Consider the following 27,886-nt stretch of genomic DNA (forward strand, 5'->3'; position numbering starts at 1 on the left):
TCCCCAGCCTGAGCTGTCCCTGAAAACCTGGGACACACTTAATGTATTAATAAAGCATCAAAGTAACTAACCCAGCCCTTCCCTCCAGACATGTGCAGAGCCTGGCCCTGATATCAAGTCTGAAGTCAGAAGTAGGCTGGAAGAATGGGCAAACAAAAAAAAGCATCCCAGCATAAAAAAGCAATTATGGTAATGGATGCTCAAGACAAAAACAAAACAAAACACAGAAAAAGAGAATGACTCTGAGATATTCACAAGCAAAGCCTCAAAGGAAAACACAGATTAGGCACAAATTCAACTGAAATTCTTGGAAGAGATGAAGCCAGCCTTAAAAAAAGAGCTTAAAATGTTTATATAAATGGAATGAGAGTGCTTGAGGAAAAAATTAAAAAAGAAATCGGAACTGGGAAAGAAGAAATTGAAAAGGGAATTAACAGTTTGTCATAAGAAATTCAAAATCTTGTGAAGCCGCATACTCTCTGAAAGTTAGACTAGAACATATAGAAGCCAATTAACTACATGAGACGAAACGTATTAAAATGAAATCAAAAGACTGAAGGTGTAAGGTAATCTCATAGCAAAAACAACTGATGTGGAAAACAAACGAAGGAGAAAAAAATTAAGAATCATTGGACTCTCTGAGAGCCATGACCAAAAAAAGAGTCCGACATACTTCAAGAGATATTAAAGCTTTCTAGATCTCTTAGAACCAGAGAGCAATGTAGAACTACAAATAATCCACTAGTTACTCCTGAAAGAAATCCCAAGGTAGAAACTCCCAGGAACATTATGTGTAGCCAGAGTCCAGAGCTTCCATGTGAAAGAAAAAGTATTGCAAGTAGCCAGAAGTAAGAATTCACATACTGAGGAGCCACCTCTATGAAGAGGTGGAGAGCATGGTATAGGACACTCCACAAGGCAAAGGATATGAGTTTACAGCCAAGAATAACTTGCCCAGCAAGATTAAGTATAATCCTACTGGGGAAAAATGGACTTTTAATGAAAGAGAACATTCTGATGAAAAAACCAGAGCTATGGAGAAACAAACATGAGAGTGAAGAGAAACAATCATAAAGCACTAAGCAGGGCTAAACTGCTGACGTTCTCCTATGGGAGGATGACAAACGTGTCCCCTCTAAACTCCATTCGTAATCAAGGGCCATAGAGGGGAGTTGAGTCAGAAGGCCTGGGAGTGGTTCTTTTATGTCTGGATGAAGAATGCGCTGGAAGGGAAAGTATCTCACATGACTAGGGTGCACGAGCAGAGGTCTTTATAGACAATAAGGAAGGGGTAGGAGAGCAGCTCTTTGAATCTTATTTTCATCTGAATTGGTCAAAGGAGGGAAGAAAACACATACACAGTTGGACACAGGAATACATTTCATTGAACAGGGAAATAGGAGAAGGGATAGAGAAGAAAAGAGGAGGAAATTAAAAGGAGGGTAGATGAAGGGAGAGATTTGTTCTAAGCAAAACAAAGTATAAGAATGTACAGAGATATTTATAGCTTTTTAAGTTGCAAAGAATGGGAATTTGGGATATACCTATCAATTGTGCAATGGCTGAACAAGTTATGGTATATTAATGCGATGGAATAATGTGCTGTAAGACATGATGAAGGAGATGGTTTCAGAGAAACCTGGGAAGATTTGTACGAACTAATGCAGGGTGAAGTGAACAGAACCAGGAGAGTCATTTTAGGAACTCTGATTGGCATATTGACCAACCATGATTTCAGAGAACTAATAAATGTTGAAACATACTACTCACTTCCTGAGAGGCAAAAGACTCAGTGAAAATGATATGTGTGCATATACATATACATGCATGCATATGCACGTACATGTGTATGCTGTACATATATACATGTATATTATGTCATATACATATGGTGTGTGTATATATATAATTTGCTTGACTTTTACACTTTGCAACAGGGGTTTTGTTTTTCTTTCATTGTCAGTTAAGGAGGGTGGGAAGTAGGGGACAAAAGAGTTTTGCCTAATTGAAAAAAAAAATTTTTAATTTAGTTTTAAAAGTTAATTGTTTATTGGTATCTGGCATTTTACATCACTTTTAATTTCCCAGTATATCCCTTCTTATCCTCCACCAAGAGAGCAATCCTTTATAATAAAGAATAAAAATAAAAGAGGAAGAAAGCAGATCAGGACATCAGGTTTCCCAGCATGGGTCTTATTCTGCATCCATCATCCCCTTCTCCCCTTATTCTTCCCTTTGCAAAGGAGGGAAGGAGGTACTGATTTGATTTCCAGAATGGTTGAAACAGTCGATAGACTGCACTATTAATGCATTAGTGTACAAGTCTCTTTCCACAGACTCTCCAGCATTAACAGTTCCCCTCTCTGTTAATTTTTTAAGTGTAGAGTGAAATCTCAAAATTGTTTTGATTTGCATTTCTCCTAATAGTGACTTAGGACAGTCTTTCACAAGGTTCTTCTTTTGAGAACTTTTGAGAACTATTTGTTCCCACAGGGGATTGGTTTTTGGTCTTATATATATATATTATATATATTTTTTATGTATTTTTGTTAATTGTCTATATATCTTGGGCATCAGACCCTTATTGGAGATATTTGATACATATTGTTCTCCCCTCCCATTTGACTGCTTCCTTTGTCATCCTAGTTGCATTGATTTTGTTAGTGCATAAGCTTTTCAGTTTTATGTAATCGAAGTCATGTTTTATCATTTATCATTGCCTCTCCTGTTTGGTTAAGAATTCTCCTTGTAACCATAGTTGTAAAAAGTACCTAATCTGGTTCTCTTGTAATTTTTTTATGGCATGACCTAATTTAATATTCAGTTTACATATCCATTTTGAAATTATTGATAATATGGTTTAAGATATTATACTAAGCCTAATTTCTTCCAAATGAGTTTTAGTTTTCTCAGCAGTTCTTATCAAATAGGGAGTTCTTCTGGAAGGAATTTATGTTCTTGGGTTTATTGAACATTAAATTGAGTTCACTTGATGCAGATTTATCCTTATCTCTTGTGTTCAACTGTACAACCTTTATATTTTAACTAGCACTAAGCAGTTTGGATGATTGCTTCTTTACAGTATAATTTGAAGTCTGGCAATGCTATTCTCACTTTATTCCTACTTCTTTCCATTATTTCTCTTGAGAATTTAGAACTGTTATGCCTGCAAATGAATTTTGTTATCTTGTCTAGCTCTACAAAGGGATACAACATTTAACTATATAAATACAATAGTATTTGAGGAGAGAGAGAACACTAATAAATAGGGAAGGAAGCTAAGGATCCTACAAGGCAGAGGGGAAGGCGGAAGGCGGAAGGCGGAAGGCAGAAGGTGGAAGGCATTGCCAGGTCTGAGAGATGAGTTATGCAAAGACGCAAAGGTGGAAGATAGGGAGCCAGTTTGGCTGGAATGTAGACTGGTCGTTAAGTCTAGCAGGAAAACTGGAGTGAGCCTAGGAATCAGCTTTAAATGCTAAACTGAAGAATGTGTATTAGTAGTGAGCCACAGAAAGTTATTATGCTGGGGAGTGAGATGGACAGTGCTTTGGGAAGCTTGTTTTAGCAGCTGTGTGGGGAATATGGTTTGGGGAGAAGATTGGAAGCCAGGAGGCCAATTTGGAAGCTGCCTTAATAGATGGAGAGGTGATGAGGGCCTGAGCAAGTGTGGTGACTTAGTGAGTAAAGAGGAGACAGATGTGATAGATGCCATGAAGGGAGGATTGATAAGAATTGACAACTGATTTGATAGAGGGTTTGAGGAAAAGAAGACTTCCAGGATGATGCTGAGGTTGCAACCATGGGTGCCTGAAGGATAGCAGTAGCCTTGACAGAAACGGAACATTGGGAAGGGTAAGGGAATAATGAGCACTGTTTTGGATATGTTCAGTCTGAGAGGCCCATGGAACACCCTGCTGGAGATATCCAGACAGTTGGACATGAGGACATATTTAAACAGGTAATTCAGGACTTCAGAATATAAGAAGGATTAAGCATGAATGCATAAATATAGGAGTCATTTATATACAGATGATAATTAAAGACATGGGAACTGAGGAAGTCACTGAGAAGAGGGTATTAAGGCAGAAGAGACCAGGGTCCAGGACAGAACTTTGAGGGCTATCCATGCTGGGAGGCCATGGATGATAACTGAGCAAAGGGGACAGAGGAGGAGAACCAGGAGGGAGCAGTGTTGCCAAAATCCAGGGAGGGAAGGCTTTTCCAGGAGGGAAAGGGTATTTATTAGTGTGAGAAGCTGCAGAGAGGTCAAGAAAGAAGAAAATTGAGGAAAAGCTGTTAAAATTAACATTGAAGGTCCTTGATAACTTTGGAGAGAGCAGTTTCAGTTGAGTGGTGAAGTCTAAAACCACCATACTTCAGTCCTTGTCTACATACAAGCCCCTCTGCCCCTTTAAGATTGAAAATGGGTGAATCTGAACTTTACATGTTGGGAGTGAGAGATATGAGGACATGAGAAAAAAAGAGTGATAGATGAAGGTCAGAACTCAACTCTTCTTCCTCATCTCAGAGAGGCCCAGTGGCATGGGAAGGCGCTTGGCTTAAGTCAGGCATAATTATGTTATTTTTCTGTGGGTATTCTCATCTCTCCCTCCCCTCCCCTCCCCCCCTCCATTTCAGACCTTCTCTTTGCCCCAAAGAGAAGTCCCTAACTGGACCAAGGTCCTGTTTGGGCATGGCAGGCATTTTTGCTGGGAGAAAGGTCAGTGCCATGTGTTCTCCTCTTCCCTCTTCCCTGTTCCCTCCACCCAAGTAGTCAGCTCAGTTCCGAGAGGTAGGGTTGAAGATTAGAGCAGCCTACAGTATGTCTTTCCCTCCCCCAAGCGCTTGTGAGAGCGATTTAAACTGTTGAATGAAGGCCACCTGCTGAGGGAAGACAGTTGATTCTCCTAGACCAAGAGTCCTTAACATGCTTTGTGTCATGGAACTCTTTGGCAGTTTGGTGAAACCTGAAGACTCCTCTGAATAATGTTTCTTACTCTTTTGAAAAAATTCATAATTGAAGGAAATGATAAATTTCAGAGGTTAGTGAAAATGAAGATGTAATTTTTGTCTCATCTAAGTTCACCAACTCTGAAATCTATCCATGGATTTTTTTCTGTGGCCCCCAGGTTAAAAACTCCTGCCCTAGAGCCTTGTGAGAGGTGGAAGCTGCATTAGTGGCAGTGCTCTTATGGTCAGGTCATCTCGAACTCTTGTTACTTTAGATTGGTTCCACATGTGATTTCAATATTAATTTTACCCTGTCTTTGTCGTTTAGCCCGAGGAAGAAAAGGCAGTTTACACAATCCAATTGGGAAAAGTAGGTGATGTTATTCATTAAAGGCTTTTGAAAGGTGGCTCTTAACACTATAATTCTAGAATATTTTGGGGAACTGAATCACATTCTCCTCAAGTACTCACACATGACTGATACAGGCCTTCAGAAAACTAGCAAAGCAAGTTGTGCCCTCCATAGACACCGTTCTGAATGCCTAATGTTTCTTTTTTCCAATTTCCTTATGTTTGTTGCAGGAGTTGGACACCCCATTTAGGCTCTATGGCCTTACCATGAATCCCCTGATCTACAACATAACTCGGGTGGTTATCCTTTCAGCTGTCTCAGGGGTGATAAGTGACCTACTAGGATTTAATATAAGAGTAAGTATGGCTGTCATTGTCTTTATTTGTGTTGGCCTCTTTGAGGATGTTTCTTTACCTGTTAAAATACTTTATAAGAATCTTTTCTTTTCCTACTTGTCTGTGTGATGGATAATAGGGAATGATTCTTAGGAAAATAATTGTTTGTTCTTGTTGGCATATAGTATTAAGGCTTTTGGGCCAAGTTCACAGTTCCATAGTTCATTCCTTTGTCCATATACAAAAAAAGGTTTCCCTAGTTTACCTGTCATGTAGGTATGCTTTCAGATCACTAAGTGAATTACCTCAAAACTTATTTTCTTAGCTGAAATCATTCTGGTGGTTGTTTTCTTTCCTTAGTTGTGGAAAATTAAGCCTTGAGCTGAGTGGTATATTTGGACCATAAATCTTTGCTGGCATTGGCACTTAACCATTTGATGGACAACTGCAGGAACAAGTGAGACAGCCTTCCATTTTCTTGCATGCAGAAGTACTCTCACCTATGGCAGATCTGTGAATGATGTTTTCCTGGGAATCAAGAGTTGGCACACAACTTTGTATATGCTAAAGACTTCATTTTTACAGTTTAGAAACATTGCGAAATGTTGGAAAACTAATGCTTTTCCTCTGTTACTATACATAATACGCTGAATAATTTCCCAGGTTAGGAAATTTATTCTGAGCATTTCAATGCTTTGATGGTTACATTTTTATGTGGAAGTAGACTTCTAAGTGACTGGTAAATGACCAAAGTGTGAAACACATTTGCTTTCCTGAAAAAAATGGGAATTCACTTCTCTTCCATTATAATCTATGGATTTTGGAAAGTTCCATTCTATAGCAAAGAGAGATCAAATTGAAACTATTTTAGGTTGAATCCAATAAAAAAACCTTATTGGAAAATTTCAGTTTCTTGGCTTTTCTTTCTAAAAAAAAAATTAAACAGAACTGACACTTTTAACTGCAAGTTTCTGATAAACTATAAGAAAGATTGAGCTTCCATTATGCTTATAGAGCTAATCCTAATAACCATCATAACTATTGTTGGAATAGTGAAGCACCATGTAGTATTTATTCATATCATTCACATGAAACGTGTTCTTGGTCTAAAATATAGAAGCATTAAAAATCTGCTTCTGTGATGTCTCTGAGTCAGTAAGACACGGTGGCTTGTCTCTGGCAGCTAACAAGTTAGGAGTCCTGCAAGAGCTATTCCAGGTCTTCATCATTTGATCTGCCAACTTGCTCTTTGTGTCTCTCGTGATTTGTATCCTGTGTAGTACCTCCCATAGCAATGCAATTAAGGAAAAACTGACCACTTTCAGGCTCTAAGTATAGCTTATTTGGTTGTGTGTTTTGAGAAGCCAGATGGGATAAACTGGAAGTCCAAACCATTTAAATAGGTGTTAAGATTTTGTGATGGTTTGAGACAGAAACAATTAGAGATAGTGATACTGATGATGATGTATACAGATTATAGATGCTATAGAAATTCAGAGGAGGTTTATGATCATGGTGGAGTAGTAATAACAAGAGGTAAAGTCTTCACGGTAGTTTCATGTACAAAGTATGCTTAATAAGCAAGATGAACTATATATTCTAATACAAAAGTCAAATTTCACCTCATAGGCATCATTGCAACTTGGAAAGATGAGACCTATAACTGGAGAAGTTATAAATTTTATTCAAAAAGCAGGATAATTAGGGGAACAGGGGTAGGCAAAAGTCAAGTAGCATTTTATATATTGGCCGGAATTTAACAAAGTACAGACTGAGGCAATTCTCAGAGCCAAGATATCCTTTATTATTAGCACACAGCCTAGTAATAAAGGGGTCTTACTGACTAGCTTCTATTTGCACCAAGAGATCCAGAGCACAGTGTCTTTTATACCTACGTGTGTCTTCCTTCTGATTAGCCTCACAGTACGTCATTTAGACTTCGTCTGGCAAATGTAAGGCAACCTTGATTGGTGGGTGGGTAAGTTGGCCTTCAGTTATGACTTTCATGCCCCTCTCAATGAATGCCAGTCGCTTGACAGCTGCCTGGAGCAATCTTGAATAGAAAAAACATAAGCCATCTCAATTAGGTTTTCACTGGCTTTCTCTCCCCCTGGGTAGACCAGGTCACCTCAAATCTTGATTAGAAAGCAAAGACATAAGAGCCATCCCCTGGGTAGTGTGACCTTCGCTCAAACTGGCTTCTGTTTATGGGATAAACAAAGCAAGGGTCCTTGCCCAGGCAGATGCCTTGGAACCTGGGAGTATTTGTATTCCTCAGCTGGTTCCAGACTCAGGGAGGTTTCTCCTGTAACTGCACTAAAAGATAGGAAAAGAGGGCATATTGCAAATTAATAATAAAATGATACAGCATTAGAATTAATTATCCTCAGTTAAGAAGATAAACTCGTATTCAGCGTTCATGTTCAGTAATTTTTCAGTCGTGTCTGACTGTGACCCCTTTTGGGGGTTTTCTTGGCAAAGATACTGATGTGATTTACTATTTCCTTCTCCAGCTCATTTTACAGATGAGGAATTGAGGCAAACAAGGTTAAGTGACTTGCCCAGGGTCACATAGCTAGTAAGTATCTGAGGTCAGATTTGAACTCAGGAATATGAGTCTTCCTGACTTCAGGGCTGGCCCTCTAACCACTGTGCCATGTGTCACCTAGCAACCCTTTGATATAAAGGAAGATAAATTCAATATTATACTAGAGATGCTAGCAATAGCAGTAAGAGAAGAAAAAGAAATTGAAGGAATCAGAATGGGCAATGTGGTAATAAAACTTTTTACAGACTATATGATAGTATTTATTTGGAAAATCTGAGAGATTCAACTAAAAAGCTAGTTGAAACAATAATTTTAGCAAAGTAGCCGGAAAAGCAAATCCACATAAATCATCAGCATTTCTATATATCACAAACAAAGCCCTGCAAGGATAGTAAAAGGTAGTTCATTTAAAATAACCCTAGACAATATGAAATACCTGGGAGTATACCTGCCAAGACAAACCTAGGAACTATATGAACATAATTATAAAACACTTTTCATACAAATAAAATCAGATTTTAATAATTAGAGAAATATTAATTGATCATGGGTGGGCTGAGCCAATATAATAAAAATGAGAATTCTACCTAAATTAATCTACTAATTGCCATCCCAATTAAATTACCAAAAAAATTACTTTATTGAGCTACAAAAATTAATAATTCATTAGGAAGAACAAAAGGTCAAGAATATCAAAAGAATTAATGAAAAAATGTAAAGGAAGTAGGGCTAGCAGTGCTAGATCTCAAACTGTATTATAAAGCAGTAATTACCAAAACTATCTGGTACTGGCTAAGAAATAAAATAGTAGATCAGTGGAAAGGAGTAGTTATACATTACACAATAGTGCATGACCTTATGTTTGATAAATGTAAAGATTTAAGCTTTGGGGATAAGAATTCGCTGTTTGGTAAAAAATTGTTGAGAAAATTGTAAAGCAGTCTGGCAGAAACTAGGTACAGACCAATATCTTACACCATTTACCAAGATAAGGTCAAAATGGATACATGCCTTAGACATAAAGAGAGATTTAAGTAAATTATAAGAACATGAAACACATTACCTGTCAGATTTATGGATAGAAGATTTTATGAATAAACAAAAGATAGAGAGCATTGTGAGATGTTAAATGGATAATTTTGATTACATTAAATTAAAAAGGTTTTATGCAAATAAAACTAATTTAGCCAAGATTAGAAGGAAAGCAGAAAATTGGGGGGAAATTTTTATAGGCAGTTTTTCAGATAAAGGTCTTATATCTCAGACATATAGAGAACTTTGTCAAATTTATAAGAATATGAGGCATTCCCTACTTGATAAATGGTCAAAGGATATAAACAGGCAGTTTTTGGAGGAAGAAATCAAAGCTATATATAGACATGTAAAAAATGCTCTAAGTCATTATTGATTAGAGAAATGCAAATTAAAACCGGTTTGATACGCCATCTCAGACCTATCAGATTGGCTAAATTGATAGAAGGGAAAATGACAGCTGTTGGAGGGGATGTAGAAAAATTGGGACACTAATACCCTGTTGGTGGAAATATGAATTATCTAACTTTTGGAGAGCAATCTGGGATTATGCCCAAAAGACTGTAAAATTGTGTCTGCACCCTTTGACCCAACAACACCACTATTTGGTCTGTTTCCCAAGGTGATCAGAGACAAAGGAAAAGAATCTATGTGTTTTAAAATATTTACAGCAGCTCTCTTTGTGGTGGCAAAGAACTGGAAATTGAAGGAATGCCTATCATTTGGGGAACTGCTGAATAAGTTGTGGTATATGATTGTGATGGAATACTACTGTGCTGTAAATGATGAGCAGGTTGATTTTATGAAAACATGGAAAGACTTGCCTGAAACAATGAAAGAATAACGTGAGCACAACTAGGAGAACGTTGTACATAGTAACAGCAATATTGTTTAAAGAGTAAATTTGAATGACTAAGCCGTTCTGAGTTATATGAATATTCTAATCAACAACAGAGGACCTCTGAAGGAAGATGCTATCCACTTCCAGAGAAAGAACTAATACATGGGACTGTGTATTGTACAGTTTCACATGTGTATCCTTGTCCAATGTTGGTCCTTCTCTGGCACAGGGTTGAGAGAGAGGAAAGCACCTTGGGACTCAGATGTGACCCCAAAATAATAAATTTTAAAAAGAGAGAAACTCATGTGGGGAAATCCAGGAATTGGATCTGGGGCCAAAGCTTTTGGGTGAAAATTGACAGGGATCAAAAAGATAGGTGATATTGTTGTTGAAGTAACTAAGGCCCCCATGGATGACTTCGATTACATTACATTGAAAAGCTTTTGCACAGACAAAGCCAATGCAACCAAGATTAGAAGGGAAGCAGAAAGGTGGGAAACAATTTTTACAACCAGATAAAGGCCTCATTTCTAAAATACATAGAGAACTGAGTTGAATTTATAAGAATACAAGTCATTCCCGAATTGATAAATGGTCAAAGGATATGAACAGGCAGTTTTCAAAGGAAGAAATTAAAGATATCTATAGTCATATGAAAAAATGCTCTAAATCACTATTGATTACAGAAATGCAAATCAAAATGATTCTTGAGGTACCACATCACACCTATCAGATTGGCTAATATGACAAAACAGGAAAATTATAAATGCTAGAGAAGATGTGGGAAAATTGGAACACTAATGCATTGTTGGTAGAGTTGTAAACTGATCCAACCATTCTAGAGAGCAATTTAGAACTATGCCTAAAGGGTATAAACTGTGCATATCCTTTGACCCAGCAATAAACTTCTAGGTCTGTATCCTAAAGCAATCATAAAAATGGGAAAAGGACCCACATGTACAAAAATATTTATAGCAGCTCTTTTTGTGGTGGGCAAGAATTAGAAATTGGGAGGATGCCCATCAATTGGGGAATGGCTGAACAAGCTGTGGTATATGAATGTAATGGAATACTATTGTGCTATAAGACATGATGAGCAGGAAGACTTCAGAAAAACCTGGAAAGACTTGTGTGGTCCAATGCTGAGTGAAGTGAGCAGAACCAGGAGAACATTGTACACAGTAACAGCCACACTGTGTGATGACTTTGATAGACTTAGCTCTTCTCAGCAATGCAGGGATCTAAAACAACTCCAAAAGACTCTTGATGGAAAAAGCTATCCACATCTAGAGAAGAAACTATGGAATCTGAATGCAGATCGAAGCATACTATTTGCTCTCCTTTTCCTTTGTTGTTTTGTTTTGATCCTTCTTTCTTGTGGTTCCTCCCTTTGGAGGAGATATTCTTCTTTACATCATGACTAATGTGAAAACATGCTTAATATGAACATGGAAGTAGAGCCTATTTCAGATCGCACGCTGTCTTAGGGAAGGGGGCAAGAGAAGGAGGGGGAGAAAATTTGAAGCTCAAAATCATATGGAAATGAATGTTGAAAACTAAAAATTAATAGTTTAATAAAAAGTAAAAAAAAAAAAAAGAAAGATCATGGAAGACAACAAGAACTGAAAACCAAAGGTGCCCAGCGACTGAAGGGTGGGATGTGAATGTAATGGGATACCTTATGTTGTAATAAATGATGAAAGGCGTGGGTTCATAGAAACCTGGGGAGAATTGTATGGACCGATGCAGAGGTAGGGGAACAGAACCAGGAGAACCATTTATACAATAACAACAGCATTGTAAAGACAGACAACTTCGAAAGACCTCTAATCGAGACAAGCATCAGTCATAATTTCATGGGACTGATGGTGATCTCTGCTACTCACATACTGACAGGGAGTTGGTGAATTCAGGGGGCAGAGTGAAACATACATTGCTGGATATGGTCAATGTGGGAATTTGCTTTGCTTGACCATTCTTGTTTGTTACCAGGGTTTTGTTTTATCTTTCTCCATTGTTATAAACTGATGGTGGGAGGGAGAGAAAATAAATAGTTGTTAATTGAAAAATAAAAGAGTCCAGCCTCAGCCACCACTACAATGAGCATGTTCACAGTCTCCATGTCACTCCTTCCCAGGGTGATACCCCCAAATCACAGAAGATCATGGAGGACAAAAGAAGGGAACCGTAGGACTGGTGAAGGGCAAATGTTACACCAATTTTCAAAAAAAAAGGAAGAGAATGAAGTCAGAAAAATCAATGAAGTTGACTGATTCCTGGTAAAATTCTCGAACGTCTTATAAAAAAGACGGTTGGGAGGTGGTAATCCCCATGAGTCAGGATGTCTTTATCAAAGACAAGTCATGCCAGGTCAACCTCATTTCCATTCATTGACAGACTTAGACTAGTACATCAGAGGAATGATGTAGGAAAAGTGTACTTAGATTTTATTAACGCATTTACAATTCACCAACAATATATTAAGTGTCTTCTCTGTGCCCTCTACTGTGCTAGGCCTCGAGGATACCAAAACACAGAGTTTGTGCCCTCAAAGAACTTTCAGTTTACTGGGGAAAACGTGAATATAAAAACTTAGTGAATATGAAATATAGGAGTTAGGAACTAGGCCTAGGAATTCCCAAATGAAGAAACTGCCTGTACCAGAAGAAGCTAGGGGGTGCCATAGTTCACAGAATGCTGGGACAGGAGGCAAGAAGACCTGAGTTCAAACCCAGCCTCAGACCCTTACTAGTTGTGACTTTGAGCAAATCACTTAATTTCTGACTGACTAGTTTCCTCATCTGTAAACTGGGGATAACAATAGCACCCACCTTCCAGGGTTGTTGTGAGAATCAAATGAGATTATAATTGTAAATTAGTATCATGGCTGGCACATAGGTGCTATGAAATTCTTATTCTCTTCTCCGTTCCCCTTTCTGCAGGTCAGCCCCTACTCCACAGTATGAGGTTTTAGAGAGTTGCCTGAGGCACTGAGATAAATGATGTGCCCGGGGTTACAGAGATGATGCGTGTCAAAGGCAAGACCTGAACCTAGGTCAGTCTGGCTCTATTTATTACGCCACACTGACTCCGAAATATTTTCAAGTAAATAATTTTTTATTATTTACAATTATTATTTATATTTATATAAATATATATAATTTATATAAATAATATATAATTTATAAATGTAAATATATTAATTAATATTAATAATTAATATAAATACAAATTTATATAAATTATAGATATATAAATATAAATTTATATATAATTATTTACTATTATTTACAATAAGTAAATAAATATTTTCAAGTAAATAAAAAAATCATTATTGGGGTAGGGAGAAGGGCATCTACAAGTAGGAAAATCACAAACGAGGTGTCCTTGGAAGGGAGCTAAAGTCGGAGATGCTTATGAGACATCTAGGTGGAGAAGTCCCGTTAGCGAGTGTGGACCTGGAGCCCTGGAGAGAGATTCCTTCTGGATATATGTAGACTGAAGGTCATTGGCATAAACTAGACCACTGAACTCCTGGGATCTGATGAGATCCCTAAGAGAAAGGACCCAGAAGAAAGCCTTGTGTGCCAGTCTTGTGGAGAGAGATGTGGGCCAAATGATAATACTGTTAGAGAATTTTGGGTCAAGTTGAATGTTGGACCTCAAGAGCAGTTATCCAGGGTTCATTCTCAAATTGGGAGGCAGCTGTTAGTGGAGTGCCCTAAGGGTAACATTTTTATGAGTGACTTAGATAAAGGTTCAGTTACAGATGACAAAAACCTTAGGAGGATAGCTGATATACCGAGTGACAAAATTCGGATTCAAGAAGATATTGTGCACAATCTAATAGGATTGAATTTAATTAGGAATAAACGCTTAAGTTAAAAAAAAAAATCAAGTAGGGGCAGCTAGGTAGCGCAGTGGATAGAGCACTGGCCCTGGATTCAGGAGGATCTGAGTTCAAATGTGACCTCAAACACTTACTGTGTGGCCCGGGGCAGGTCACTTAACCCCATTGCCTAACCAAAAAAAAAAAAAAAAAAAAAAAAAATCAAGTACAAGATTGGAGAGGCCTAGTGAGAAGTTTGAAAAAGATCTTTAAGAAAACAGCCATAATGCGGGTGTCCCATCGGCATCTCAAAGTAAAACATATAAAAACATCTGCTTATCTTTCTTCCCCTAACTCTTCCCACTACTCAATTTTGCTGTTATTTTGAGGGCATCACCAATTGTCCCAATCACTTGGGCGGTGTCATCCTCAACTCCTTGCGCCCATGCTATCGATCCAATCATAGCCAAGTCCTGTCATCTCTGTATTCATGACCTCTCTCATACATCCCCTTCTCTCATCTCAGCTGCCGCCCTGGTGCAAGTCCTCATCACGCTGGGACCATCACAGTACTTTCCTTTGGTCTCCCTTCCACAAACCTTTCTCCATTCCAGTCATCCTCCACTCAGCTGCCAAAGTGATTTTCCTAAAGCTCAAGGTTGACCATATCACTTCCCCACCCACACTCTATAAGGTCTTCAGACAGACTTGGACTGGATAGGTGGCCTCTAGTTTTACAGGCCCAGAGAGGCCAAAACTCCTTGGTCATGACACAAGTAGAGGAAGGGAATGAACATTTATTAATTGTCTCCTATGTGCCAGGAACTGTGCAAAGTGCTGCGCAGATATGACCTCAGTTGATCCTTAGGTGCTGTTATGACTCCCGTTATAGTTGGACAAACAGGTTGTGACTTGCCCAGGGTCATGAAGCTATGAAATGTCTGAGGCTGGATTTGAACTCAGGTTTTCCTGACTCCAGGCCTAGTGCACATTGCACTATGGTGCCCCCAATTGCCTCTAACAAGTAGTAACAGAGCAGGGATACAAGTTCAGATGCTCTATTTAAATCCAACTATCCCAGCATTATACTGTGCTACCTGTTGGACAGGAAGTGATAAACCACCTGTTTTTGACTACTGAACTAGTCCAGCCTTTCACCTAGGTACAGTATAGTGGGTCTATGTCTAAGAATCTCAGCAGCATACATACATACATATATATGTATATGCCAAGATTGGAATATTTGAAATGCTTGTGGTTTTGATTATAGGCACCTATTGAAGAGAACTGTCCCTGAGCAACATTGGGTGGTGATCATTCCATTTGTATTATTTAACATTGTGTTTTGCTCTCTAGAATTTTACATGACTACTTCTAATCTATCTCATAATTTCTTCATTTTACAGTTTTTGCCTTTAACTTAGGCAGATGATAATAAATTCTCACTAAGAAATCCATGGAGCATTTAAAAAAATCTGGCAAGCCAATAAATCCTCTGGAAATTTCTTCATGTCTGTAGGGAATATTATATAAAAATTTAATTAGAATCTCGTTAGACTGTGACCTTGGAATACTTCTTTTATATTTGTGAGTGGTTTTTGATAACACAGTGATGGTCTATTTGTATCCTAATCCCTAGATGAATACTCACTTAGATTGAAGTTTTGTGACAGAATGTATTCACTTTATATGGCTTTTTATGGTTTTGTAGGTTTGTTTCCCTTCCTGCCATGGGTTGATTTATACTTTAGTGTAAAGTGAGTCATTTACCAACCCCAAGGCCCTGAGCAAAATCTTGACCTTAGATTAATTTCCAACCAGTTATAGTAGAGAAATTACAAACCACCCAGTCAGAGGAATGACTTCCCCCCTCAGAAAAAAAGTTGCTCCCCATTGTCTCTGGGATCAAGTATAGAATCCTTGACTTGGCCTTGCAGTCATGGTTTGCCTTAACCTCCTTTTCCATTCTTAGGTCTCTTCCCTTCCCTATGAGTAGATAGGCAGTAGAAAAAATGCTAGGTGATAAGTTCTGTGAGGGCAGGGGCCATGCCTTTATGATCTTACTGTCTCCTCTGATGCCTAGAATCAAATAAGAAATCATTTACTAAGAGCTGGGGATGCCAAACAAAAATGAAAACATCCCTACTATCAAAAAGCTTTACATTCTACAGGTTAAGATAGCATGTATACATACAAATATATACAAAATATAGAGATAGGGACTAGCCCTTTGGTTTCATTGGGAAAAGGAACTCCAGTAAAGAAACTCCTTCGGGGCAGCTAGATGGGGCAGTGGATAAAGCTCCTGCCTTGGAGTCAGGAGGACTCGAGTTCAAATCTGACCTCAGACACTTGACACTTACTATCTGTGTGACCCTGGGCAAGTCACTTAACCCTGATTGCCTCACCAAAAAAAAACAAAACAAAACTCCCTCTATCAATGGCGGTTGGCATCTTCTCCACAATCGTAGTTGCCTCAAGTACTGCAAGGTATCCAGAAGTACTCAGTATGTACCCCTGGTGAGCCTCAAACCCAGGTCTTTCTGGCTTCAAGGCCATCTCTCTATCCTCTATGCCATACTGCCTTTCTGTACAAAATAGATGCAAAATAAGTAATAATGTAACTTGCAGAGGGAGGACGCATTTTTCTTGCTCTGGGCTCAGTGAACAAATGACTGTTACCATACTACTTTTGTTCCTATAGAGGGCTTGTCTGACAGACCCGATCACCATCCTGGTGACTCTCCAGATATCTCCTTGCCTGGCTGTGATCCGCATATATGTATTGTCTCCTCCTGTCAGATGGTAAACTGAAAAAGTAGATCGGAGTCAAGTTATAAAGGGCTTGAAATGATTGGGCTTGGTCTAGACATCATGCAACACCACCAGTTTTCTACCAAATCAAGTGGACTTCCCATTTTCTTTCTCTTCCTCTCAGGATTATTCCCCAAACATGGATGTTCAGCTCTCCACAGGACCATACTCCTTACTGCCTATACTCACACTATCCCTACTGCCTGGAACTTCCTTGTCCCAACCTCTTCTCTCCTCTGGTTCCTAACTGAAAGACCCAGCTCAAATGTTACCTCCTTTCTGATACTTTCCCTAATTCACCCTCACCATATACATTTGTGAAGCCACACTGTGGCAGCTGTTGGCAAATGAATGCTTTCTAAAACTCTTAGCGAGTTGGAGACAACACGGTGTAGTCAGTGTGATGGCAAATGTTTAATAACTGGTTGAGGTGGGGAAGTGTGTGTGTGTGTGTGTGTGTGTGTGTGTGTGTTTACATAAGCTTAGTATAAATTCTGATATAAAGGTTTCATATCACATTATTCATAAATAATAAAATATCTAATACTCTTTATTGTAAAGTCCATGTAACTAATTGACTCTCACACGATGCTTTCACTGACTTCACTGCTGAATTCTTGTATCTGGAGCCAACCCATAGCTGTTGCAATTCAACCCTGTTTTGACACATGGAGTTGCATCCCAATCTGCTAAACTCTTTCCCTAATAAATTTATTGTCATTAAATCTGACATGTGATCACCTGTTAAACTATTGCTCATTGTTGTTGTTATTTTAGTAATTTTCGACTCTTCTTGACCCCATTTGGGGTTTCTTGGCAAAGATGTTGGAGTGGTTTGCCATTTCCTTCTCCTCATTTTACAGATGAGGAAACTGAGGAAAACAGGGTTAAGTGACTTGCCCAGGGTCACACAGCTAATTGTCTGAGACCAGATTTAAAGTCACTCCACGCCCGGCTTTCTATCCACTTCACCACCTTGCTGCCCCTCAGCCCTGTACAAATTACATTCATTAACCTGAAACCTCCTGCAGTTTTGGCACTGCTTAGCGCAATGGTGATATATTTTAGCTTTTTGTGGAGTTGCAGGGATTGGAACATTGTTTGCTTCTACATTATTATCTACAAAATCACAGACCGCATTCAAATCAGTATCGTGTTTTAAAATTTCACTTAAATGATACAATTTTTATTTTTAAACAGCTCTCCATGGTGAAGTTGTTTCTTCATAAAAACAAGTAGATAGTTCTACACAATCCAGATACTTTAAAATGCTTCCATTGTTGTTTCTGACTGATAAAAGACATAAGGTCATGGATTGAATTATATTTTCTAGTAACATATTTCTAGGAAGAGTATTAAATTGATTATTTTTACTCAGTGTAATGTCTTTAAACTTATCTGCCCTAATCAAATCTTCAGCTTGAGATTCATGCTTTCCAATACCTGTCTTTAAATTTTCCAAAGTTCTTGTGGTGTTTTTAATTAATTTTTGCACTTTCTGAATGTTAGATGATCTTGGCTGCAATGCAGTTGAAAGGAATGAAAATTCTTCAAGAATGTCAATCATTAAAGCAAGGCCTTGCAAGAAATTAATGTTAACTAATTTCTTTGCCAAACCAGAATGAGAAGAATGAGAAAAGTGCATATATAATGCAGGCTACATGAGTTATGAAACAGAAGCAGCTTGTAAACTACAACCTACCTATCTCAGGCCCAGGAACTTACCAATTTTAATAATTTCATTTTTGAGTTCTTTAGCTATATTTTCTAGTTCAGTTGGATTTCTATTAGATTGGTTATAAGTAGAATAATTTTTATCTAGAGATCTAAAAATGATTAACTTGTTTTATTGCTTATATTGAATCAAGTGATAATTGCAATTGATGATTTAAACAGTGCCAAATAATGATTTTAGGAAAATTTTCTAACAGCTTGATAGCTACTCCAGACTTTTTTCCCAGCACTGTATTAGCACCATCAGAACATAATGCAATTAAGTTCTCTTTCAAATATTCATTATTAAAACCACAATCATTTAAAGTAGGCTAACATATTGAAAATATACTCTGCTGTAGTTGACACCAATTCTTTTAAAGCAATGAAGCACAGGAGCTTACTGCATTATGTACTGGCTGTGTTTAACAATCGGCATCCAAAATTCCTGAAAATAAAACAATTGGCTCTCATAAGCCTGTATGAGCTGGCTCCAGTCCACCACTGGGTAGAGTAGAAAAAGCACTCAATGTTAAAATACAGACTACACAGAGCTTCAGAACTGGATGGGATTTCAGTGGCCATCTAGTACAGGCCTTAAGTAATTGTTAAGGCAGGTAATTGGCGTATCAGATAGAGTTTATGACTCAGAGTCAGGAAGAGCTGAGTTCAAATCCAGTCTCAGATACTTACTAGCTGTGTCACCCTGGGCAAGTCACTTGACCTATGTTTGCCTTGATCCACTGGAAGAGGAAATGGCAAACCACGCCAGTATCCTTGCCAAGAAAACCCCAAATGAGGTCACAAAGTGTCGGACGTGATTGAACCACAATAGCAACATCCTCACACTAGACTGGCAAAGGGTCTGTGACACACAGAGTTTAAGAACCCCTAATTTAGTCCAACCCCCTCTTTTTACAGATGACCCAACTGAGGCACAGAGAGGTTAACAAGCCTAAGATTGCACAACTTATTCAGTGGAAGAGCTGGGATTTGAACCCAGTTCATTTGACTCTAACAAGCCTCTTTCTCCTATATCACGCTGCCTCTCAGGTGCCTCCAGGGGGAGAAACAATCATATAAACAGAACAAACACAAAACAGAAAGCAGGAGCATCTGGGAGGGAGGTGAGGAAAGGCTCACAGAGAAGGTGGCCCTTGGGTCTCAAAGGCAGTAACAGATTCTCAGAGGAAGAGGGGAGAGTGAATGGCCAGTAGCAAGGCACCAAGCCAGGATGGAGTGTCCTGCTTGGAGGAAGGCAAGCAGCTAGTTTAGTTGGCCTGTGGAGCTTGGAACATATGATGAAGCTAGAAAAAAAGGCCATTGGAGTCTGGTTGTGAGAGCTGCAGAGGAGCCTGTTTTATCCTGAAGGCAATAGGAGGTCACCAGGGTTCGAAGAGGGGAATGGCATGGTCAGACCTGTGCAGGCTGGGTATGAAGGATGATTTGGAGTGGAGAGGGGTGGCAGAGACAAAGTTAGGAGATTATTGTGACAGTCCCAGTGAGAAGTGAGGAGGTCGTGGACGAAGGTGCTGACTATGAGCGGTGAGAAGGGGTCAGATAACAAGAGATGCTTTGGACGTAGAAGATGCCAACATTTGGCAACTAAGTGGATATGCACGGAGAGGGAAGGAGAGGATTTGAAGGGATGGAGGTCAAGAGAGATCAGAGATCTTCCCTGAAGTATAAGTCATATCTCTTGAGGCAACCAGCCATTCAATCCACTTTGGCATGGCTCTGATTATTGGGAAGTTTTTTTCACTCTTGCAACTTCTAATTGTTTCTTGTTCTGCCCTCAGGGGTCAAAGAAGTGAAATCCCTTCAGATACCTCCAGACTGCTGTCACTGACCCCTACCTAAATCACCCCTTCTCTAGGCTAAACGTCTCTTAAATCTTTGAAGCTATCCTCACAGAGCATGAAGTTAAGGCCCTTTTACATTCCTGACTGACCTTTTTATGCTAACTCATAAATGTCATGCCTTAAATGTGGTGCCCACAAGTGAACACAATCGGCCAGATGTGTTATGCCTAATTCAATTAGGCCACATGTAATCTGTCAAGATCTGTTGAAATCCTCAGTCCTCCATTGTGTACAAGCCCTCCTAACCTGATGCCTTGATTACTGCAACAGCCTGACAGTGGGCCTGCCTGCCTGCCACAAGTCTCTCTCTACTGTAATCCACTCTCCGTTCAGCCACTAAAGTGATTTTCCTAAAATGCAAGGCTGGTAATATCATCCCCTTACACAATAAACTCCAAGGGCTTACCTGCAGGAGCAAACACAAAATACTCGATTTGGCATTCAAAGCCCTTCATAACCTAACCCCATGCTACCTTTGCAGTTTTTTTTACACCTTACTCCCTGACATGTGCTCTGCCAGCTAGTGACACTGGCCTCTTGGCTGTTCCGTGAACAAGGCACTCCACCTCTTGGCTCTGGACGTGTTCTCTGGCTGTCCCCCACGCCTGGAATGCTCTCCCTCCTGCAATCCAACTACTGACCTCCCTGGATCCCTTTAAGTCCCAACTAAAATTTTATCTTCTACAGGAAGTCTTTCCTAACCCCTCTTAATTCTAGTTCCTTCCCTTTGACAATTATTTCCTATTTATCCTGTATATAACTTGCTTTGAATATATTTGTTTCCATGTTTGCGTGCTCCTTGAGGGCAGGACTGTCTTTTGCCTCTCTTTGTATCCCCAGCTCTTAGCACAGTGCCTGGCACACAGTAGGTGCTTAATAAATGTTTATTGGTTGATTGTGTTAACTGTCCCTCCCAACTTGGCATCTGCATATGTAATAAGCATGTCACTGATGACTTTATTGAAATCATTGAGAGAATGACTTGGAATTTGGTCGTATCACTTATTAACTTATCACTTATTAACTGTGTAACCACAGTTGAGTCAATTTCCTTATCTATAGAATGGGGGAAACACTGGTATTACCTACTTCATGGTATTGTTTTAAGGAAAATGCTATATGAGTGTAGTTTTTTTGTTAATCTATATTATGGCCCACATGTAGTAGTCTGCAACGGCCAAATGGGCCTTGTCCGAATTCCAAACTATTAGTTCTGACTGGAGTTAAAAAAAATATACACACACACACACAAATATTTATTCAGTAGAAACTTACTTTGATACTTCAAAGGCTCCATGATCTCATCAGTGCAGTTATGCCCTCCAGTGGTACAGATTGCAATCCATCCATGTCTTCTTTCTTTGTGTGACTTTTGTCCATATTCTTAAATGCTGGGGCCTTCCTCTCCTCTACATCTGTTTAAATTGTGGGATAACGAGGAACATTTATGACCTCCTATGGTTCTCTTGTTCTCACTACATGATGGCACCTCCACCTTTTTCAATCATACATCTCGTTGATCGTGTCATTTATTTTATTTCTCCTTCACAATTCTTATTTAGGAATATGTTGCAGCCTATTCACACCCACAATATACCTCAACATTGTCCTTTGGAGAGAGGATTCTCAGAGGATGGTGGAGTAGGCCGGAAAATTCCAAGCTCACCAGATTTCCCCCCAAAAAAAGACAAAAAAAAAAAATTCTCCTCAGGGAGAATGTAGAACAGGAAAAATAAACAAGAGTTGGGACAGAACAGCAGTCCTCAGGACAATGAGGTTTAGTACCTGTGAAGTATAAACATTTCCAGTCTAGTTCAGCAGGACCAACCTTGAACAAATGATATCCTAGAATACTGAAAGAGCTGGTAGATGTGATCACTGAATAGCTGTCAGTGATTTTTGAAATATCTTGAAGAATGAGATTGGAGGACAAATGTCCCAATTTTCAAAAAGGGAAAAGGGTGAGGTCTGCAAACTACATGCCAATGAGCCTGACAAATCCTTGAAAAAATTTTAGGCCACATTAAGTGTATGGAGTAGTTAATCCACTCAACTTTGGAACTCTCATTCGGGGGCTGAGAACCTTTCCCATTCTCTAAGAATGCAGTATACAATCTCTTGTGATAGTGAGTTCCCCATCCCTGAATATCAAGTGAAACCTTCATGATATGGTAGAAGGGATTACTGAAATAATATCTATGACAAGATGACTTGTCAGGGATATTGTAGAGGGAAGTTAATCAAGTATGGTGTTGCAGTAAATGAATCTACCTCTGAGATACATATATGTATATATATGTATGTGTGTATATGTACATATGTATGTATATGTATATACACACATATATGTAACATATACTTTTACTGTAACATAGACCCTTTTCATTTTAAAATAAAATGTGCCCTATGGAAATTGTATTTATCTACAAACACAGTCAACTAAGGTATGCAGTTATATGGAAATTTGAGGAAAAAAATTTAAAAACCATCACTCCCCGTATAAGCTCTCAATAGTTCATAGAAAGAGGACTTTGGGGCCTCCCCCCAAAAAGTGGGGAGCCAGAGAGAATGGCTAGATTGTTTCTTTGATGCTAAAAAGCATAAAAATATGAAGACCTGACATTCACACAGACCTTTTTTATGCATTTTCTTATCTGATCCTATGAGGTCAGTACTATGGGTATTATGATTCCTATGTTATGTGTGAAAAAACCAAAAGTTTTTGAGGGACTATGACTCCCGGGCACAGTACACAGAGCACGACTTGGAGTCAGGAAGACCTGAGTTCCAATCATGAGTCAGACGGTAGCTATATAACCCTGGACAAGTCATCCTTTTCCAGCCTCAGTTACTTTTCTAGAGATGGACTCTAGTGCCCCTCCCAGTTCTGAATCTATGATCTGCCCATAGTCACACAGTTGGGAAGTCAGAAGAGGGGTTTTCTTTTCTCCTGATTTTTGATCCAGCTACACCATAAAGCCCCCATAAAGCACCTTAGTGATTTAATCTTAAGGCTTATAAAGATTCTTACAAGAAGCAAAGTTTTCATTACAACTTTTTTTTTCCTATAAGACTTGTAAACATTTGTTATTTTGGAGAGACAAAATCTGCGTGTGTGAGTAATTTGGACTGCCCTGAATAAAAGGCTCTAATAGAGAACATTACAGCAATACAAAAGGGTCAACAAATGCATTTTATAGAATAAGAACCAAAGACCATGAACTTTTTTTTTAATATTATCTATATAAAAAATAACGAGCGATTTACAGTTCTCTCTCTCTAATCAGAACCTCAAGTATATATAAAGGTACTGTACAATATATAAACATTTACAACCAGCACGTCCATTTTTGCTTAGCATTCCAAGGCCATGTTGCTAAGTCATGATACATTAAGTACAGAGACAGGTTCTTAGAAAGGAAGAGCCACACCAGATCGACAACATATGACATCAAAGTTATGTCACAGGTAACAACAAAAGAAATAGTCACTGTAGAGTTGGGGATGACAGGGAAAAGAAACCATTTTGGTGGCATTAATGCTTAGTCTATAGCATAGCTCCTAATTTTGTCCTATAATCAAAGGGTTATGAGAAGTGTGTGCATATAACTCTTAATGAAAAAGAGATCCAAAAAGTTTCACTCAAGGAGATATTTCATATCTACAGTGGTTAAATTCAGGAATATTAAAGAGCTTCACAGTCAGACTCTAAGAGAGAAGGCTTTGTGAATGGTGTATCTTGTAGCAACAAGATGGACTGAGTGTGATATTGTTATAGGACAAGTAAAATGCCCATAAAAACTACGTATTCTGAAAGTATTTTTTCATTTGTATTTACTACTGAATGTCGTTTTAGGGAACTGAAAAAACCTATAGCTATTTTACATATTTAAAACTGCACCTAGCCCTACCTTCCAACCGAGCTAGTTTTGTTTGATTGGATTCTAAAATTTTTAAAAAATGCACACAGGCTGAGTACACATCTCCTAATGAAGAAGTTGGTATCCATGAAAACTTAACACAAAAGTCCAGGTAGATAAGTGTCCTCTGCTCTTGATAAACACTACCCTGCTATCTGCAAATCGGATGGGGCCTCTTTTGGTTTTCCTCTTTGGGAGGAGACGCTGAGGAAGGAACTCTTCGAAGTTCATGTCAGTGTTCTCTCGCTCCTGGAGTTTCTATAAATGATGAACCTCATGTAAGGGTTATCAAATAAACTGATACTCAATCTGTGTATGAATGCTAATATTGGTATAATGATTGAAGCCCCATCTAAGCCTACAAAATATCTTGATTTTTTCAACTATAGTCCATATTAAAGTATAGTGACTTTTGGTACCAACTATTCAAAAACAAAGAAGTGGCAGTATGTTGCCTTAATCAGTAACAGGAAATATTTCACATGCTTTATAATATCATTATGAAATGAATGAAAACGAGGCAGGGTGATTCTGAGGTACCTTAACTCTACCAGGCTGAAGAAAAAAAGGAAGTAAGCTTTTTATTGCTTAATGTACTTCCTTGATGACTTTGGACCAAAAAATTGTAGGTAACAACATATTTTTACAGTTAGAGTTGTTGGAAGCATCTTAACTGATTAGACTGAAAAAAAAAAGTGTTTTGCAGAAGTTAGGTCACCAACTTGAACCAATATATTTTTTCCTTTAAAAGTGATGGTGGTTTGGGACTTTATTTAAAAGAATATCAATTGAAAAAGCCAATTGGGGGGGCTATCAGTGGCTTTTTAAAGAGGCCATTATCACCTTTCAATGATGAATTAACAGAACCTCCTCCTTGATGATCAGCAAGAACACAAATACTTCTTTCTGTAAACATGCAACATGCTATTGAAAACATTGACTTCTAAACCAAATCTTGCTTTTCCATTGCTGCAGAAACGTCAGAGGAGGCTAAAACAGACAAGATACAGTAGATAACTTGGCACAAGTACAAGGAATGAGTCATGGTCACATTGGCAATATCGACATCATTTTGTTCAGACACTCACAATACAATCCGAAAGCCTTAGAAGTGCAATGGCAAATGAGCAGCAGTATACCGCCTTCCTGAAGCTCAGGGACATCATCTAGGGGAGAGAGAAAGAAGAGGGGGAGGGAGGCGGGTTCTGAGCAGTCCTACAAGTCCTTCATGCAGCTTAGTTAACTTAGCGATCAAATTAAAATGTGTAGTTTATATCTATTCTCAGACTTTTTTTTGGAAAACAAAACAAAACAAAACGCTGCTTTTGTTTTAAACAACAACAACAAAAGAACATTTTTTTCTTTTCAATTTGAGACAGTTAGAGACGTTTCTCAGTCACACCAGGAACTCGGCTTGCACTCGGCACTTTCCAAGGTCCAGGAGTTATTGGGGCTTTCTTAACTGGAGAAGTACTTCCAGGTTTTAACCCATCACTCTCTTTTCTTCTCTCCACTTTCTCTGGGTCTTTTTCTTTGTGGTCTCCTGCCTTGTTCCGAATGACTGTCTCTTCAGGTTCTAACTTCAGTGGTTTTTTGGACATTTTGCTACTCGGCCCTGGTTTGGGTTTGCTACAACTTGTTTCTCCAGAGTTTCCTTTCTTTCCTTTTTCATGATCAGTTACTACTTTGCTGCCAGGCTCACTGGCTCTTTTGGATGGAAGAGATTTTTCATCCATTTTCTGGCTTTTTTTCTCTGGGGAATGTGTTTCATTGTTCCCAGACTGGTTTTGCTTTGGATCTTTCCTAGAAACACCTGGTTTTTCCTTTTCGTTTTTGCTCATTTCCATGTTCTCACCAGCTCTTCTACCCTGCCCCTCTTGCACCTTGGCATTAGAGTTTATTTGGTCTCTAATCACTTCCATCTTTGGCTGCTTTTGGGGGCTAGCAGATCTTCCTCTAGGTTTTCTTGAATTATCTCTTCTGGAACTGTCATTGGTGCCAACTTGTACATTTTTATTTTCCCTTTTTCTGGGGCTCAGGGACCGATCTTTGGGTCTTCTTTTTGGGTCACCCTTTGAAGGACTGGCTATTTTTTCTCCATGTTCTACTGAAGGTCTATTAACTGACTTTTTGGGACTAACAGATCTGCCTCTTCTTGCAACAGCATCATATACAACTTCCTGAAGATTTTTCTTCTCACTGTGCCCTTGACTACTGGGTAAAACCTTTTTATTCACATTTTTTTGGACAGAAGATTGATGCTTTATTTCAGAACTGTTTTCATCTACAGGGCTTTTCTTTACTGGCAGAGTATCCTTTAATTCTTCTGCCTTTTCACATATCTGAACTCTCATTAAAGCTTCTTCGGATTCTGGTACATGAGAAATTTCAAATATGGAAGCAGAATGTGAAGATGGGAAATATGGTGACTGTTCATCATAAATTATGCTTGAAGATGAAGGATTAAAAATATCCCAATCACCTAAAAATGAATAAATAAAACTAATTTGATTACAGAGCATTTATTATTTTCCTTTCTGAAACATTTTTATAACTTTGACAGCAATTTTTAAATGGATCTTAAAATTTTAAATCTCTGCTTATAAGTATGTATCTGAAGACACACAAATGTGTAACTGCTGGAATACCAAAGATTTGTGTGTGTATGTATGTATGTATGTATGTATGTATGTATGTATGTATAAATTAATCATTAAAAGAAGTATATTTGAAAAATAACTTCAAGGTAGCAGTTTGGGGAAATGAAGTATTTAAATATGGTAAGTATGTTTGCTTTAATAATAAGGTCTAGTGTGTAAGGAATTTAACTTTCAGTTGCTGTCAGTGAATATTCAGCCTTTAGACATTGTCAAATTGTTTGCTAAAGAGTGGAGGAGGACTGTATAATTCATTTGCAAACTGGTAACCAGGTAGATAGAGCCTCTGGGATTAGGTGGTAGGAACTTGTAAATAATAACCCTTGCAACAAGCTGTCAAATTTAATGTCAAAAGGAAACTGAAACATGGAGGAGAGGGGAGGAATAGATTTATTGTATTTAATTAAAAAGAAAAAATAAAGAGAGGAATGAATCAAAAGACATGCAAATTTACCAAGTCTTTTTAAGGAAAGACCAAGAAAAGCCCTGAAAGCTTTAATGTTGCTCAGGTTTCACGTAGGAGCACAGACCGGAAGGAGCCAAACCTGAAGGAGGAAGAGAAAAAGCCTAGGACTATGTACAAAAAACACAGAGCAGTCAGCAAAGACATCACCAGGATTGTGATTTTTGAGCAGAACATGAAAGAGAATCACAGGACTGGAAGGGAACTGAAAAAGCCACATCTACACTTCCTTCCCTGCCCCCAAAGCATCAGGTAGTGTGGGTACTCTCCTCAATTTGGCTTCATCAAGCACCATCAACTTGGAACCATTTTCAAATGATTTGGAAAATACCAAGAAAACAATTAGGGCATGAAGGTAGATACGGTCTATCATTTCTTTGTCTCCAGCTACTTGATTACAGTAGGCTGTACCAGAGTCCTTGTTACTGTACTCAGGAAAGACTCAGGTGACAAACATCTCATTGGATGGAAATCTATTACATTTGCTCATGGCCTGTAAGTTATCCAAAGAAGAGAGATAGTTATGATGTTGAGGATGGAGACTGAAGCAATATTTCCCATAAAGAAGCT

At 38.5% G+C, this 27,886-nt stretch overlaps 2 protein-coding genes across 7 annotated transcripts in view; one reads left to right on the forward strand and one right to left on the reverse strand.

Annotated features, from left to right (window-relative positions):
• The window catches only part of PHTF1 (putative homeodomain transcription factor 1), a 46,161-nt gene extending 39,626 nt beyond the window's left edge, over nucleotides 1-6,535 (forward strand). For all 4 annotated transcript variants that reach the window (XM_027860396.1, XM_027860397.1, XM_027860398.1 and 1 more), the window contains 2 exons: nucleotides 5,533-5,658; nucleotides 5,998-6,535. In XM_027860396.1, coding sequence (XP_027716197.1) covers nucleotides 5,533-5,658; nucleotides 5,998-6,018 — 147 coding nt within the window. In that variant the 3' untranslated portion in view covers nucleotides 6,019-6,535. The remainder of the gene's footprint in view (nucleotides 1-5,532; nucleotides 5,659-5,997) is intronic.
• A 16,921-nt stretch (nucleotides 6,536-23,456) lies between these two features.
• Nucleotides 23,457-27,886, reverse strand: part of MAGI3 (membrane associated guanylate kinase, WW and PDZ domain containing 3) — a 227,096-nt gene continuing 222,666 nt past the window's right edge. For 2 of the 3 annotated variants that reach the window (XM_027860385.1, XM_027860384.1), the window contains exon 21: nucleotides 23,457-26,678. In XM_027860385.1, coding sequence (XP_027716186.1) covers nucleotides 25,576-26,678 — 1,103 coding nt within the window. In that variant the 3' untranslated portion in view covers nucleotides 23,457-25,575. Of the gene's footprint in view, nucleotides 26,679-27,307; nucleotides 27,399-27,886 lie in introns of all 3 variants that reach the window. The other variant, XM_027860386.1, reaches the window with a different exon arrangement.

This window comes from Vombatus ursinus, unplaced genomic scaffold (assembly GCF_900497805.2).
Source record: "Vombatus ursinus unplaced genomic scaffold, bare-nosed wombat genome assembly UNPS02014179.1, whole genome shotgun sequence".
Taxonomy (NCBI): Eukaryota; Metazoa; Chordata; class Mammalia; order Diprotodontia; family Vombatidae; genus Vombatus; species Vombatus ursinus.